The following is a 13,960-nucleotide window of genomic DNA, read 5'->3' on the forward strand; positions in this document are numbered from 1 at the left end:
GAAAACGAAAAACCTGAAGCTAAAGTTCCATAGACAGTTCGATACAGTAATATTTAAATGTATTAGTAACAGATGATAATGATAAGTTAAGGGCAACTTAAGCCGCGAGGAGCGCTAAATGTTCGCCTAGAGCAAACAAAAACGACTACAACCCTAAAGTGTCCAGAATAAAGAAGAACAGTCGAACCTCAAAAGCGAAGAAATTTATTCGATGAAGTACTTACCCTGACAATGAGTGAACGTCAAAATCGAATCACAGAAGAAGTCTGTACGACAAGTACAGAAATCGTGTCACACGTAAACCCGTAAGTGAACCCGTAGCCACTCGGCAATTCGTAAAATACGCGAAGTTTATTGTTACGAAAGAGATAAATACCAAAAAAAAAAAAAGGATGATCGAAATTCGCAGAACCGCGTATCGGTCTCGTACACAAATCTTAAAAAATATACGCATCGTGACAACGCCATCTTTTCTCGTGTTACCTGAGGAGTCCGAGAATGAAATATTCTACGAAGGTAGAAGTCAGTCCGGCTTATCTGATGATTGTTTCACGTAATTCAAGTATACAAGTATTTCCGATCGGACGTGTGTTTATTAATCGTGCGTTGCGTCGATTGGATAAACTTTACGAATTCTATTGACTCGTAATTCCCTGCTTGCACTGTTATTTGATTACGCATGATTTGAGATAAATGAAATCGGGTTCAATGATATCTTTCTTTGTTGATCGTATCTTGTCAAGAGAGTAATCGCATACCTGGGAGCTGAGTGGTGGCCGAGGGCGTGGAGGTCGTTCGTTGAAGTCGATACTGCCCCGGAGGATTGGCAGCAGCGGGATTTGGTACTGGTGGGAATTGGCTCGCAGTGGGAGACGCAGGTGGAGGAAAAGCTTCCGCAGGGAAAGGAGACTGTCTTGCCGAAGCTGGTGTACCCGGCGACGGCATGGACCTTTGCTGTTGTTGTATTTGCTGCTGGGTCTGCTGTTGTTGCTGGGGCCTCACCTGGTTAACATTGAACATCCTCGGACCGTTACCATAATTACCCTGAAGCAGAAAATACCGTGAAAATCCCGGCTCTCACGGAACGGTTAAATGCGTACGTGAGCCCGGGGCTTTCCTCGGGAGACTCACCTGCGAGACTCGCGGCGACAACGGTTGAGGATGTGAAAATGGCAAAATAGTAGCCGGTGAATGCGGCGACAACCGCGCCGCAGCCGAGACTTGCTGACCACTACTGAAGTTGCTATTAACCACGGGACTGCAAAATAAGACAATGAGAAGAATTATTGATTTGTGCGAGTATGTTACTTTTTTCAATTGCAAAAAAAAATACATAAATAACGCAAATTCGAACCGGAGGTATATTGTCGTGAGTAAAACGAAGATCGATAACGAGATAAAAATAAAGTCTACTCACTGCTGAGGTAACGTTGACGGGTGAGAATAGGAGTGACTGAGGCGATGCCCCGAAGGCAACTGGACGGATCCCCCGTATCCTGGGGAAACTTGTGTGTCTGGTACGCTGGACCGCTGTAATCAAAGAATAAACAGGACGATCGTGATAGACTGGCAATAATACATTACCGGCGAGATGATTTTTATTAATGGAAAGCTAATTACCGATATCATCGCTCGCCCGCGTACCTGTAACGATACGTTCGGTGCAACGGTGTTATTTAGTAAACTGTCTATGTTGTGTATGGCGGTGGTAATTTGGTCCGTGGCTGTCGCGTTTGACGGTATCAGCATGTGTTGTTGCTCCTGTTGTTGCAGAAGCCTTTGCTTGTGCTGCTGTTGCTGTTGCTGCTGCATCAGTTTGCTGCGTTGCTGTTGTAGCTGCAGTTGTTGCTGTTGAGTGAACTGCGCTGCAGTTTGCCTTATGCCAGGCTGAGCGTTAAACCGTGGCCGCGGTTGCTGCTGATACAATGGCGAAGGTTGATAGCTATGACTTGACGTTACAGGTGTATTTCTCAGCTAAAAAAATTACAGGGTTGTTTCAATCAGACTCCTAATTAATTTCGCAAATCGCGTATGAACGACCTGCAGGCGTTTATGAAACAGTCTTGCAACTTACAGCCGTAGAATAAGATGGTGGCGTTCCTGGCATCGTTATGGTGGAAGACGTGGGATTTACCACAGCCGACTCGCACAGCATCAACGACTTCTGTATAGCATTTATAGCCATTTTTTCATTCATCACATTGTTTTGCGGCGGTTCAAGAGCGTCCATAAGAGTCGCCAACGCGGATGATTCTGCTGAATGAAAATTGTATACTAGCGTCACTACTTTCACTGTTACGTGCTTCACTGGGACCGAAAGACTCGGTGTCGTAAGAATTACGATTATAGCAATCAACAGGCGTCTAATAAGAATCGATACTTTAGTAATACTTGCCTTCGTCCGGTACGAACTCGATGACTTGATCTAGAATATCCGATAAGTCCGGATCGGATGACTGGTTGTCCCAGGTTGTAATGTCTGTACCCGGTTGTCGATAATCTCCACTAGCCCCAAACTCCGAATCCATTTGACCCATTTGGGGTCTCTGCTATACGTCGAACAACCGTACAATTCTTATTTCGAGTTGAAATAGCTTGTTTACTTATTTAACTACATCTGAACGTGCACGAAAATCTATTTTCGCGAGGATTCTAATTTAAATTGTTACTGACCTGACTTAGCATGTGACTGAGGTAGATATTGGTTGTTTGACGAGGTAGTTGTCTCGATTGGTTTTGAAGAGGAGTTCGCGCCGAAGTTGCGCTAGTGGTGGTTGTGTTGCTGCTAACTGCTTGCATACCACCACCCGACCAGGGTTGTTGTTGCTGTTGCGTTTGTTGTTGCTGGTGTTGCTTGAGCCGTTCGCTCACACGGGGTAGTTTTTCCTATAACGTACATGGAATATTAACGCTAAGCCTATTAATACGAAACGTTTACCCAGTGAATGACTGACAACTGCACAGAATAATTTAATTGGTTTAGTTTAAATAATATTATTTTAAGATTGACAAGACTGCCGTAGCCGCCAATCACATTGAAGGTAAAATAGACTGCGATTAAAATTGAATTCAATCGCTGTATGTTTTGGTGGGTTCATATTACATCGACACAGCTATAAATCTTTACCTGTGGAGTTGCCGATATCACAGACGCAGGAATCGGTGGGATCGTCGTGGGCTGAGACGGCTGTTTAGCCAATAGAGAAGCCAGCATCTTATTCTTTTCCCAGAGTTTGCTAGTAGCATTACCCGAGGATACCGAACCGCCCGACGAAGAGACTTGATGCGATCCATCCATCGTTCGTTTCACTGCTATATTTAAGTCACCATCCTCGCCGGGTCTTTTCTGTCCAATTTGAGATCCTCCGATACCCACGTGATCGCCAGATTGCGAGGGCGAAGGTGTTGTATTACGGAAGCCGAGACTCCGCAACAATGGATCATCATCCCGGTTCTGGATTGCCATTAGAAATGAAAGAAGAAAAAAAAAAGATTGAGCAACTCACGCTTGATAAGCGAGAGAATCTTATCGGATAGCTGAATGTACCTGCTGCTCTTGCATTTTCCTTTCTTCATCCTGATCTTTGAGCAGCTGCTGTAGGAGCTCGTTCCGTTTCTTAAGACCAGCGCGCGCTTCCTCGTCCTCGTCGTCATTTTTCTCATTTAATAACTTGAAACAGGGAAAGTTCAGTAATAGTGCAGGGTGGATTTATGATTTAAAGAAGAGTTAGCCAGCGTCAAATAAATATCACAATACAAGAGACAATGAACAGAAGTAAGGAATGGATGTGTTTCACGCAGATAATTAAAAAGCACATGAGGCGAATAAGTGATAGATGAACTGATTTTAAATTAATCTGTTACCTGGAGAAGCATGTTGTTCCCTAGCGAGGTCTTGGAGTGCTCCGCAGTGGATTTTTGGACGCCGCTAGGACTGGTGCGCACTTTAGTATTATGCTCAGCATGATAGTCATCCTCATCTTGTTGATTAAGCAAGATTTTTAATATCCTATGTTTATTTTGGTTATCCGACTCGTTGGCATTGTCCGACTGACTGTCGTCACTAACACTGGCGCCCTTGGTTAACAATTTCCTGAGCCTCACGGACTCCGTAGACACTACACTGTTCTGAGTCTCAAGATTAGCCGCGACAGCAACACTAGGAGTAGCCACGGTGTCCATATTGTTGGTAGTCGTCGCCGTCGGGCATCCGACCTTGCCGGTACCACCACCAGGACCAGGAGCACCGGCACCACTTCCATCCTCGGGCCTCTTGCTAGTCGATGCTCCCCCGTTGGCATTGATGCTCGTTGTCTGCGTTTCCTGAAGCGGACTGAAGGGGAACGAATTACTGAAGGGACTGCAGTGCGGCGCCACCGACGCATTAGAGGGCGCGTATGCTCCTTGCTGGGGACCCGGAGAAGAAGCAGTCGGGGCTGGTTGCGAGGGCGGCCGTGAATTAATGTGCCCGCCACTCGCCCTCGAATCGGGCCTATCGGCCCATCCGGTGGCGTTTTCCAAGTGGTCCCATGTGGGACTAGGGAAGAATTCGAATTCCAAGTCCATGCTCGCCGTGGGGAAATGGTTGAAGGAATTGCTCGTAACCAGCGGGCCGTGGGGATTACACGGCTCTACCGTGCTAAACGCTACCGTGCTGTTCGACTGCGCGGCGCCGCTACTCGACATACGACCACTTATACCACTCACTTGCCCGTTTAGCTGGCCCACCGACATCAGGGGACCACCCACGTTATTGTTATTGTTACCGGGATTATTGTTGTTGCCGTTGCCGCTGCTGACGACGACGGTGCTGGTGCTGTTGTTGTTGTTGCTGCTCGTGTTGTTATTATTACTATTATTCGCACAACGGTTACTAGAGTGTCCCGAGCACAGTTTGCTGTTGGAAAGCTGACCACCCTCGAGAGGCGTTAAGTCATTGTCCCTAGCGTGGACAAGAAAGAAAAATAATATATATTGCATTGACTGTTATAGTACTGTACACGCAACTAGTTGTCTATCTCTAGCTTATCGTATTTTCATTTCTCATTCTTTTGTCATTTTCATTCTTATTCCCGCTCTCTGCCTTTGCCCATTCTCTTTTTCGCATTGCCTCTGAGGACATTTCTCAACTTCTCCTTTCGTTTTGACGAAGCCCCGCTTCCACGTCAGACAGACGGATCTCGGGGGATAGTAAATGATTTTATTTTTTTAACGTGCTCTCAAACAATTAGTACAGTGACTGAGGTCTACCATAAGCAGTGTGATTATGACGTTATGTAATATTTAATACACACAAATATGTATATATAGATAAAGTAGAGTGTAACTCAAACCATAGGTAGGAATAGATTCGATTTCAAGAGTGGCCAGATCTCCAACACCGAGCGAAATACCCTCATCGAGAAGCATGCAAGATAACCTGGTTACAATTTTGCAATACGCGCCTTTCCGTACCCTAAGGACTATAAGAATAAGTGCCCAAGCATTGTCTCACGTTCGAGCCTCATAATGGGAGCTGGTGGGTTTGTGTGGTGAAAAAAGCGCTGTTTCCGATTCAAGTTCTTTGGGATTGGGATGGAATCATGTTACAACGGTATCCGGCAGTCGTCCAGCTAGATAAACGAATGCTTATGACATAAGTAATTAAGTGATAAACTTACCCTATGATAGAATTAGTGGACATCATAAAATCCGTGTCGTGGCCGATCACCACATTCGCTTTGAAAAGTTTTGACTTCGTTTGAATGTTAAGGAACTTGTCAGGACTGACACGAAGTCGATACGTAGAGCAGGAACCCTCGCCGACTTGGATCGTATCCTTCAAATGAGCAGTTAGCTTACTGAGATCATGCGGGTGGCACAAGTCCTGTATTGTCATGCCAATCAGGTCCTGATAAAAAGTTAATGATCATTTGACAAATCATATACCTATAATTTTATTTGCATCTTATTTCCTTCCCAGGAAGCACTAGGATGTCTCAATAGAGTTAAGTATACCTTGCTTAGGTACTCGGTGTAAGAACGCGACAACCAGCTGGTGTCGACGGCCAGGATCTTGCCGATGGTATCCAGCTTTACGGTGAACTGCTCGATCGACGTGGTCAGAGGCTTCTCGTTCAACGGAATTCTACGTGCTACACACATCACGCATGGACCTACGTCCGAGGATTCGGAGGATACGTCGCCACTCTCTAATCGATCACCATTATTCGGAAGGAGCGCAGAGCATATTTGCATAGTTTCGTATTTTGACACTCGCTGCTGCTTCTCTTCCATAGTCTCTTCTTTATCATCGGGAGGCTTCACCAGAAAGCGACAGTTGAACGTACGATTTCTTGTTTGGTGCTGAGGCTCGCTGGTCCAGCCTAAAAAAAAAAATGTAAGCAAACGTCAGACACGGTGACTAAATTGAACTGTCAAAATTGACGGGAATATAAATTTGTCTACAAGAAAATATCTTCTAATATCGAGCGTTCACTATAGATAACTATAGGATTGATTCGTGCAATTTGATATACCTGGCAATTTGAGGTATTATCAAAAATATTCAAAAACACAGGTTCCATATCATTCACTAGGTAATTACTCTAGCTCCGAACGACTATGGAATCATGTCTTGGGCATGGTTTTCATCATTTCTAATAGCGCACCATTAAATCTAATGCCATGAGCCGAACAGCATCAATGGAGCTTATTGCCTTGAGGGTATCTTGAACAGTGTTGATAAATGAATGGGATAGCGATGATAGCTCGGGATATAAAATAAGCACTGAGAACAGTGACCATTAGGCTCGGCATTAGATTAAAAGTAAATTCGGCAGACTTACAAGAGTACAGTGATTTTAGATTTATAAGAGTAAAGGATAGCAGCGCAGCAACTCAAGATCGTAAGTAATTCGAACGATAGATATTTTATTTATCTCGCATTGCCTGCAAGTCGACGAAATATCAGCACAAACTTCCTCTTGTGGTCCATCCGCACTATGAGAAACTGATAATATCGAGTTACTGCATGCTGACTTCTCTATCCGGGAAGACGAGTCTTTGCAGACCCATGCGAAATAATACAATACTGACCTAACGACATCGGCATAAAGGTATTGTGATCTCCATGATGAATAATATTATAAATATCCTTCCCGAGCACATCGTCCTTTGAATAATTTATGTACTGCGTTATGTTATCCGTGACGTACTCCACGCGCCCTTCTGTGTTCACGACGAACAGAAAGCCATCGAGCGCCTGGAAAAAAAAAAAAAACAAGGATTAAAGCCAAGTTCACAACTTTTGTAGCAGCGACGAATGCCCTAGAGACTTTCGCTCAAGCGACGATCCTACTGGACTTAAGTGAACGACATTTCTTTTTTTTTTAATAACGCTAATCCTACCCCATTAAAAGATTCACTCAGTTTTATCGGTTATGGGGTGTCATGAATTATCGTTTATCTTGCATTAATACGTCATTCAATAATCTCCCTTCGACCTTTCGTGAACGAAAGACTGATCGCGTTGCATTCGTCTGAACTGTGCCTAAACAATCCTATCTTTTCTATCTACGTCTCTGAAGGTCTCAACGTCATATTTCTGACAGTAAGTTGACGGACAATAATAATTTTCAAAACAAAAAAAATATATATATATATATATATATATATGCACGTTAATCGAATTCTCAAAAATTCCCTTAACCTCTTTACGCAGTGCACGTATGGAACACTTACTTTGTATCTCATCATATTTGTACTACGAAAACGAAAAGAAAGATTCACGCCGAAGAGGAACAGGAAGCAGTGGAGAATGACGACCCTCTAACGAGATCCTAACACAGACACACGTGGACGTTCGCTCTCTAAGTTTCCCGGAAGCTTTTCTCTAGGTCGAAAAGTATCCCTTCTTTTCCTAAGTGCGTCCTGTACGATAGTCAATGGGTCTTGTGAAATCGCGCGCGTGTCAATCCACACCTAATTATGAAAATTCCTGCAAATCGACAAAATACCATCGCTGAGTAGGATCTCGTGCGAACATATGAACATAGAAGACCTTGATGCTAAGAGTAAAGTATTAACCACCACTTGATAAATCCCCATTTAAGAATAGCTAATCACTAATAAACTTATAGATACGATAAGATCCCGAATTAAAAATCATTATAATATTTGACATAGTTTCCCCATTTCCTGCTTTTGCAAATTTGCGTGTGTATGTAGACAGTCTACCTCGAGCAGAATTGGACCGACTTGATCGTTGGACAGTATGTTGGGATTCGACGAGCTAACTTCTCCCTGTTGCACAGCATGACTACTGGAACCTTCTTGTTGCCTGATGTGCCGAATCTGCAAGTTAAAAAAGATTTTCATTACGGACTGTTTCTTGCCTGACACGAGATATCATTACGATCACGCAATCCGTTACCAGGAGTAATGTTTACGTCACCTGAAGATTTTAATGGATGAAAGCCAAGAAATAAAAGTAAAATCACGTAGGCCCAGGAGGAGTCGTTCTCGAGATATGTAAAATAAAAATTATTTTTTTTAAAGAATCGTATAAACTCCAAATGACAATCTGGTCGGAGAGACAAGAATTAGTCCAACGCGAAACAAGTGAAGGTTTGTCTTATCGATACGTATACATATAATAGTAAAGTCCAACAAGAGATCCCCGGTAACAGCTGACGCTTCCCTAAGCCGTTAGAAGCGTTTAAAAAGTCGCCACGTTGGCACTGCCATTAACCGCGTGGCGACTTTTATTATAACTGAAGTACACAAGGGCAGCCGTCATAGGACCAAAACGAGGACGAACGTCAGGATAAGGAAGCGAAGATGATAAAGTGAAGCAGCGAGAGGTTCCCGTAGCCAGAACGTAGATGCAGAACGAAGGCATCGCTCAAAAGTTCTATATTACCGACTGAGATATCGGGAGACTCTTACGAGTCGCAAGCTTTTAAGCGGGCAAATAGATCGCGCCATTCTCGCGAGGAGTCTTCTGCGTTAACGCTCGTGGCCTCGAAAAGTCGGTGACTCCGAGAGCCCGACAAACGGTCTGCGCGACGTTGCCACTAGTCCCCAGCGGAATATAAGCGACGCGATTTGCCATAAATTCTCGAAGAAGGAGCCGCAGCAAGTCTCGCGCTTGTTCTGTCGCTCCCGTGCGAAACGACGATGATGTCGCGAGAGTTCGGTCTGATAGGCCAAAATTGGTTTATTTTCTTACACGATTTCCCCGTCTTACCAATGAATAACATATGACTCTCGGACGTCTCTCAGACGAACTTCCGGTTCCTGATTTAACAATTGGATCTCGTTACGTATACGCGTGGCACTTGTGACTGAGATAATTCTAGATTAAGACTGATCGTCGTGAAGAAGTTTGTCAACGGACTCTCTATTTTTTCCTATCTTTCCAACAAGTCCGTTTTACATTGAGACGACTGAACGACTGACTGACTTGACAACTGGTGCCTAGTAGCTCCCAATTGTCAGAGGGACAAGGAAGCTTTAAGTCTACGCGCAAGCGAAGACTTCAACCCCTGTTAAACTTTGCATTACGAGCACGTGGTCAAGTCTACGTGCCATTTAACGTTACACGTTAACCCAACGCGTATGAATTCGCTGCGTAACGAGGGAGCTCAGCGAATATAAAATATGTCCGCAGGAAGCTGTCCAAGAGTATCAGCGTCCGCGTGTGGCAGCTCCTCGTTAAAATTTCGTCGTATCGATGGCCGGGATCTCCAGAGCTTCGCGGAGAACCAAAAAAGCCCAAAGTCCCGTCAGTACACGAGTGAGTTTTAAGGGTTGTAATCCGATACTGTCCCAGTCTCCGCTATTTGAAACTCGAGGCGCTGAAGTGAAGGTACACAGGAGAAGAAGGGTTATGGGTGAATCTGTACTGTTGGATCAAAGGTGGAGGTAAGTAGTGAGCAAGGTGGTTAGACGATAGTTTAAGTATGCGTATCATTTATTATTCTTTTCCTTCATTTTTTTGTTCTCCTTACCTGATCGACGGTTCTCTGGAGGATTTGACATTTGTCGGTCTTGCCAGAGCTCATGTCCGTGGCGGAAATCAGCTCGGCAAGCTCATCGATATACAAGTTCTCCTGGGTCCGCCGTCGTTTCTCGTTAAGGCACTTGTTACTGCAATCCAATTAAAAGAAAAAAAAGAATACAGAGTAACAGAAGGGTATGAAGATATTTCAATTATTGGTAACAACGTTTACATATATATAATACATCTCGTAGGAGATATTATCATCTCTCTCTCCCTCTCCCTCTCTCCCCCTCCTTCCCACTCTCTCGCTTTCTCTCTCTCTCTCTCTCGTTCTATGATCTAACCTAACCTACAAATTTGTTGACAAACATACATTTTGCATACTCACATTTGCGACTGGGGCTTGGCATCTGATTTCTTTCTTTTCTTAGTGATGCCACCAGTGACAGCACTCATTTTGACCCACAAAGGGTCCTGCAATTCACACGGGCCAGGCCTGCAACAGGAGACAAAGAGTTATGTAACATCACAAGCGAGAATCCCCCTGAAGTAAAACGTACGTAAGACTATCGAGCAAGCTGCTGCAGAATCATTGGAACATTGAAAAAGTTTATTCAACGTCTCAAGAGAGTATATAGAAATACATATATAAAGGAATGATCGATAAAGGACAGCAATCCGCCGATACGAAACACTCGTGATAAATCAATCGAACGATCGATCGGCATCGCATGAACGAAGCGCAGTGATTTCCCCTCCGTGAAATCTCCTCAGCTTTCGTGAAAAGCTGTTACGCTCGCAAGAAGCGTTAACCAAGTCGGCGTGTTTCCGATTGGCCAATGAGATCGATCTTGCCAGTAACCGCTGTTACCGGCCTTAGCGCTACCGTTTGCAGCTGGCTAGAGCCGTTGTCTGTTACCAGCTAGTATTAAAGAGAAAGAGAGACAAAAATAAAAGGCACGTTCCGTTTGACCAACCAGCACCGATCGAACGTCAGGAGGCTTAGCTCTGTGAGGAGCAAAGGTGTCTCCGGGACGACGAAGACGAGTAGGACCCTTTCGAAGAAGAAGGACGAATGGGACGATAAATTGAATAAAGTCAGTTCGTATTGAGTGACGCAATTTTACATTTATCAAGGATACTTCGAAGTTCGTTCAAACAAGATACAAGTCCCGTTTCTTTGATTTCTCCGTCTACGTCGTGCAGCTACGATACCCATGAAATCTCATGGGACTCGATCCCAAATCGCCGCCAGGTATACACGGTGCCCATAACTTTCACGATAACAGTTCGAAACGCTAAGCCGCGAATCGTGCGATTTCCGTCCCGCATAATATCGCGCTACGCGTACGACGGGTACCGAAGGACGCGCCCGTAAAGTTAAAATGGAATTTCCATAGTAGTTAAACGTGACCGTGCACTTTTACGGCTTACTTGTTTCAATAGATACTTGTATTGTACACGTGAGAGTACGCGAAGCGTAAGAAGAATCTGAAGATAGAAATTAAAGTGCGTTTTAAAAAATCTTTTTTCTTTTCTACTTCAACGAGAAAAACGTTTAATTTAGTTTCGCCGTTTGCCGGTAAGATTTTCGGGATTTATTAAAGACAAGAGAAATAAGAAAGAATAGTGTTTCCCCGTACGGGAGGGAGGGCGTAGAGAAATCGAGAACGACATACGTAAAATCAGATAGAAGAAAGGAGTGGTTGCAAAAGGGAATAAAAATGTGAGGAGAAAGAATGAAAGTACCGTGAAGCCAGTATGTAATGTACTAGCTAGGCTGTCGTGACGTCCGTAGCTGTAACCCCGCACGTGGAACTCGCACGTGCTCTCCCCCGCCTGTCCCTTTACCGCACCACAGAAAATCTCGACAAGATCATATCGTACCCACCTTCTCCGTATCTAGCCCCTTTTACGTCACGTCACGTGATCGTGCGATTGCTCGCCTCGGAATTGCATGTAATTTCAGGTACACGTGAAAAACATATATGCATACCACCACAGAGCTCAAAAGCGAGACCACTCGTCGCGAGTGGACGCCAGGGGCACGTGGGAAAGAATTCGAAAAAAAAGGCAATAAAACCCATTCGACAAAATTTCAAATATTTATCGGCACGGAGACCCAACGTGAGGCGTCGAATAAAATGATAGTCTCAAGAACGAACAGGGAGGTGAAAATAATAATGGCACGTGCCCAAGGTACAGTGACGCGTAGAAGCCAGAGGGTGTCGCGTACAGTGACGTCGATAACCAGCGAGCGTATCCCCGAGGTCGCCGGATTGGTGGGTACCTGTATCAGGAGGCGAGGAAGGTGGGTACTTAGCCGTGAGTGACGCGCAGCATGAGGTGGCAGAAGGAAGTGCCGTAGCGAGGGCTGGCCGTTCGGCTCCGAAGTACTTGTAGCCGTGATAGATCGAGAACGAATCGTAGTAAGGTGGATGGACAACGAAAAGAGATTCAAAGCCCCCGGGAGACACGTGCGGGTATTCACTTCGTTGCTGAAAAATCGCAGCACTTGTATCAACGGCAGCAACGGGGTACAGTCTGAGCAACGAAAGAGTCCCGATCGTACGAGCGCGTATTCCCCATATGAGGTGTAGCGATAAGAGTACCTTCGACAACCGATATGTAGAAACGAACGGCGAGGGAGGGGGGTACAGTCAGCGACAAAAGCAGCAACGTCTCTCTCTCTTGCGCACGTGCGCAAGATAACATGGATCGTTGCAGTGTACTCGTATTCCCGAGGTGGACGATACCGCCGAGGATGACGTCTCCAGAGCCGAAAAGGACTATTGCTATTGGAACCGACGCTCCTATATGGGACCAGTACCCACGTGTAATATGGGTCAGTGGGCCAGGGCGATCGCGACGCGGCAACGCGGACATGCGCGCGCGCCTCACGGCATCGCCGTAGCCAACGCGACTCGCCTTCTCCCTCCTCCTCGTACCTCCTACGTCACTCTCTCTCTCTCTCTCTCTCTCTCTCTCTCTCTCTCTCTCTCTCTCTTCCTCATCGTCGTTCGTCTCGTCCGCCACCTTTCTTCATCTCCTCGACCACCTAGGCCACAGGCGACTGTACCGCTTCGTACCTCGGCGTTGGTCTCATCTGCCTTACCACGCTGTACAGCGTGCTCCCGCGGACCTGACTGTCGCCTGGGCCACGAGTAGCCACGTAGACGTTCCTGGCACGCGGCACACCAGCCTCGTCGACTATACTTTTACTTTCCCGGCAGGACAGCCTGATAGAAAAGACGAACGTGCACGCCTACGCGAGCGATAGTGAAACATTTTTTTTTTAGTATCTCATAAAAGAACATCATCTATATAGTACACTATTGTCAAAGATACGAATCTCTTAGGATTCTAATCGAATTGAATAAACAGATGTACGAGTACTGTCGGATGTCTGGCAATGAGCAGATACGAACGACCACAGCGACCGAAACTGGTTAGACTTAGAATCATTTGACTAGCCGTCACCTTGGCGATACGATATCACCGTAAAACGATGATACAGCCCAAAAACGGATCTTACGTCCCGTAATAATTACCAAACGTAGAAAGTGCCGTATACTAAGAACGTAAATGATTTCACGTATGGTCCATGGTACCGTGGCACAGCATCCCATAAAAATTCAACCAGGCACACGTGGACTTCGACTGTAGCGAGGTTCGTGGAGTCGGGTTCCAGTCGACCAGTTTTCCAAGAAAGTTAAAAAAAAATACAAAGCAAGACCAGCCCATGGACCAGGGATCATCTGCCGGACGCAAGGTGTATTCTGGTCAGGGAAAGAGACGGAAGATAGAGAGAAAAAGAGGATGAGTCAAAAAGTGAGAGAAAGGATTCGCGTTTACCTCTCTTCCCTCTAACCCCTTCTCTGTCTATCTCTCTCTCATCCTCCCAAGCGACCAACATTGGTATCAGTAGGTTACCACTACGACTGGACACTTTCACGATGGGATGGGCATGTGTGT

The 13,960-nt window shown here is 45.3% G+C and overlaps 1 protein-coding gene across 22 annotated transcripts in view; it reads right to left on the bottom strand.

Annotated features, from left to right (window-relative positions):
• Positions 1–13,960, bottom strand: part of LOC107271206 (nuclear factor of activated T-cells 5) — a 46,521-nt gene that overhangs the window by 9,212 nt on the left and 23,349 nt on the right. For 9 of the 22 annotated variants that reach the window (XM_015746910.2, XM_025088421.1, XM_025088420.1 and 6 more), the window contains 16 exons: positions 10,374–10,481; positions 9,993–10,131; positions 8,218–8,334; positions 7,078–7,243; positions 5,998–6,365; positions 5,661–5,890; positions 3,865–4,942; positions 3,548–3,670; positions 3,128–3,454; positions 2,674–2,886; positions 2,396–2,549; positions 2,075–2,256; positions 1,621–1,974; positions 1,418–1,530; positions 1,132–1,258; positions 759–1,044 (listed from right to left, as the gene is read on the bottom strand). In XM_015746910.2, coding sequence (XP_015602396.1) covers positions 759–1,044; positions 1,132–1,258; positions 1,418–1,530; positions 1,621–1,974; positions 2,075–2,256; positions 2,396–2,549; positions 2,674–2,886; positions 3,128–3,454; positions 3,548–3,670; positions 3,865–4,942; positions 5,661–5,890; positions 5,998–6,365; positions 7,078–7,243; positions 8,218–8,334; positions 9,993–10,131; positions 10,374–10,481 — 4,085 coding nt within the window. Of the gene's footprint in view, positions 1–758; positions 1,045–1,131; positions 1,259–1,417; positions 1,531–1,620; positions 1,975–2,074; positions 2,257–2,395; positions 2,550–2,673; positions 2,887–3,127; positions 3,455–3,547; positions 3,671–3,864; positions 4,943–5,660; positions 5,891–5,997; positions 6,366–7,077; positions 7,244–8,217; positions 8,335–9,570; positions 9,813–9,992; positions 10,139–10,358; positions 10,487–13,960 lie in introns of those variants that run through there. The other 13 variants (XM_025088438.1, XM_025088428.1, XM_015746904.2 and 10 more) reach the window with 9 other exon arrangements.

This window comes from Cephus cinctus, unplaced genomic scaffold, assembly GCF_000341935.2.
Source record: "Cephus cinctus unplaced genomic scaffold, Ccin1 Ccin1_scaffold0928, whole genome shotgun sequence".
NCBI classification, from domain to species: domain Eukaryota; kingdom Metazoa; phylum Arthropoda; class Insecta; order Hymenoptera; family Cephidae; genus Cephus; species Cephus cinctus.